This window comes from Apium graveolens, chromosome 8 (genome assembly GCF_009905375.1).
Source record: "Apium graveolens cultivar Ventura chromosome 8, ASM990537v1, whole genome shotgun sequence".
Classification (NCBI taxonomy): Eukaryota; Viridiplantae; Streptophyta; class Magnoliopsida; order Apiales; family Apiaceae; genus Apium; species Apium graveolens.
The window spans coordinates 182,004,645-182,006,896 of NC_133654.1; the positions used below are offsets into that span (position 1 = coordinate 182,004,645).

The window sequence follows — 2,252 nt, forward strand, 5'->3', positions numbered from 1 at the left end:
ATCGAATCTAACCTTTAAAATAATTCGGAGACAACGATTAGAGATCCTTAGCAGTTGCTCCTCAAGTGTGAAGCACTCCACCGGTATCCATCAAGAAAACGATGTTAAGGAGGAGGAAGGAGGTGGAGAGAATTGGGTTTTCCAAACTTTTTGGGTTTTCGGGTTTCGAGGTTAGAATAAAATTCGGGTCTATAATAGTGTATTTATAGGCAAAATTTTCAGCTGAAATTTTCCCATAAATATTATTATTATTATCCCATTTATTATTCTCATTAATAATTAAAACACCTTTTAATTATTAATCCTTTTTCTAAACACTTTAGAAATAATTCTCTCTCTTGATTTAATTTCCAAAAAATTAAATTCTTAATTAATAATATTAAGAACTTTTCTTAATTAATTTATAATCAATTAAATCTCATTTAATCAATTATTAAATTTGCCAATTAATTATTTATTTCATAAATAAATAATTATTAGCCATTATTAATTAATTCCTCCACCAATAAATCATTCTCTTTTTATGGTGTGACCCTGTAGGTTCAATATTAAGCTGGTAGTAGAAATAAATAATAATAAAACTATTTTATCATTATTTATATAAATTCTCTAATTTATTAAATATGATTAATTAATTAATCACATTTATTCAACATCGTGAGTGATGTTTCTCAACATATCGCGACTATCCGGATAATATGAATTCACTGCTTAGAATACCAAGAACCTGTCAGTGAATAGTTACCGTAGAATAAACTCCTTCTACCCTACAATGTTTCGATTAAATACAAGGCATGGATCTCGTGTCAAGCCTATCTAATTCAATCACTTGCTTACCATTTACTATGCGTAGTTCTATACAAATTAGAAACTCCTTTCTAATTTCATTTACTCTGGCCAGAGATTCCTGAACTAGCATAAGTGGATCAGCCTTGAACATTCGCTTCCTTCACTGAAAGGGGTAGATCCTTTATTGATCATACACTATCTTCGTGTACAAATTCCTATACCCAGAAGAGCCCTAATAATTGTCCCTGGAGACGAAGAACTAAACCAAAGCATAGTTCAGTGTACACAAGATGACTATGATGACCTCAAGTCTAAGGATACTTGTACAACTATCACTAGGTGAACAACTGCTGACACGTGAGTGAACTCCATCAGTTGTTCAGCTGTGCGAGTCATGTTCAGTGAACTTATTCTATAATAAGCACCTACATACTAGCTATAGTGTCACCACACAAATGTCTATGAGAACAGACATCCTTCATAATGAAGCAAGCATAGTATGTACCGATCTTTGCGGATTATTAATTACCAGTTAGTAATCCTATGACCAGGAACTATTTAAGTTTAGAGTTATCATCTTTTTAGGTCTCATTATTATGATCTCATCATAATCCATAAAAAGCTTTACTCTAAACTATGGTATATCTTATTTAAACACTTAAATAGATAGAGCCCGTAATAAAAACAAAACAAGTCTTTTATTAATATCAATGAAATTAAAACAGATTACATAAAGAGTTATTCCTGAATCCTTATACATGATTGGACTTAGGACATATTCCTTTCACATTTCCTATGGCATCGGGATAGAGGAAGTTCATTATGGTATCCATAGACTACTTCACAAAGTCAATTGAGGCTAAGGCACTAGCCAACAAATTACCCAATTCTTCTGGGGAAATGTGATATGCTGGTTTGGTATCCCATGCATCCTTGTCACGGATAATGGGCGACAATTTGATAATACAGAGTTCAAGAAATATTGTGATGATAACAGTATAGAGCTTCATTTTACCTCGGTTGTATGCCCACAAGCAAACGGACAGGTGGAAGTTGCTAATCGAATCATCCTTGATGGACTTAAGAAAATGGTCGAATACTCGAGAAAGACTTGGGTGGACGAGCTGCTGCCTATACTATGGGCATGTTGTACCACCTGCAAAGTGACAATTGAAGCTACCCCATTCATGGTGGCTTATGGAGCCGAAGTTGTAGTCCCTCTAGAAATAACCAATGGATCACCTAGGTTCAAAGCTTATGAACCACAAACTAATGAAGAAGGAATGAGGCTCGCTCTTGATCTCATTGATGAGGTTAGAGATGAGGCCAATTCTCGCAATGCAGAGCATCAACGAAGAGCTTCCTTCTATTACAATAGAAGGATTAAGGAAAGTTTCTTTCAACAAGGAGACCTGGTCTTAAGGAAGATTAGGGCATCAGGAGTCGGGGAAAGAGGAAAATGA

General features: G+C 34.5%; 1 protein-coding gene across 1 annotated transcript; it reads left to right on the forward strand.

Moving 5' to 3' along the window:
• The first annotated feature begins 1,877 nt into the window (after positions 1-1,877).
• Positions 1,878-2,252, forward strand: LOC141680184 (uncharacterized). The gene has a single exon (XM_074486479.1). The coding sequence runs from the start codon at positions 1,878-1,880 to the stop codon at positions 2,250-2,252; it is 375 nt and encodes a 124-aa protein (XP_074342580.1).

What these genes read in the sequence shown, in the direction of transcription:
- LOC141680184 (XM_074486479.1), top strand. Translation starts at nt 1,878, where the DNA reads ATGGTCGAATACTCGAGAAAGACTTGGGTGGACGAGCTGCTGCCTATA.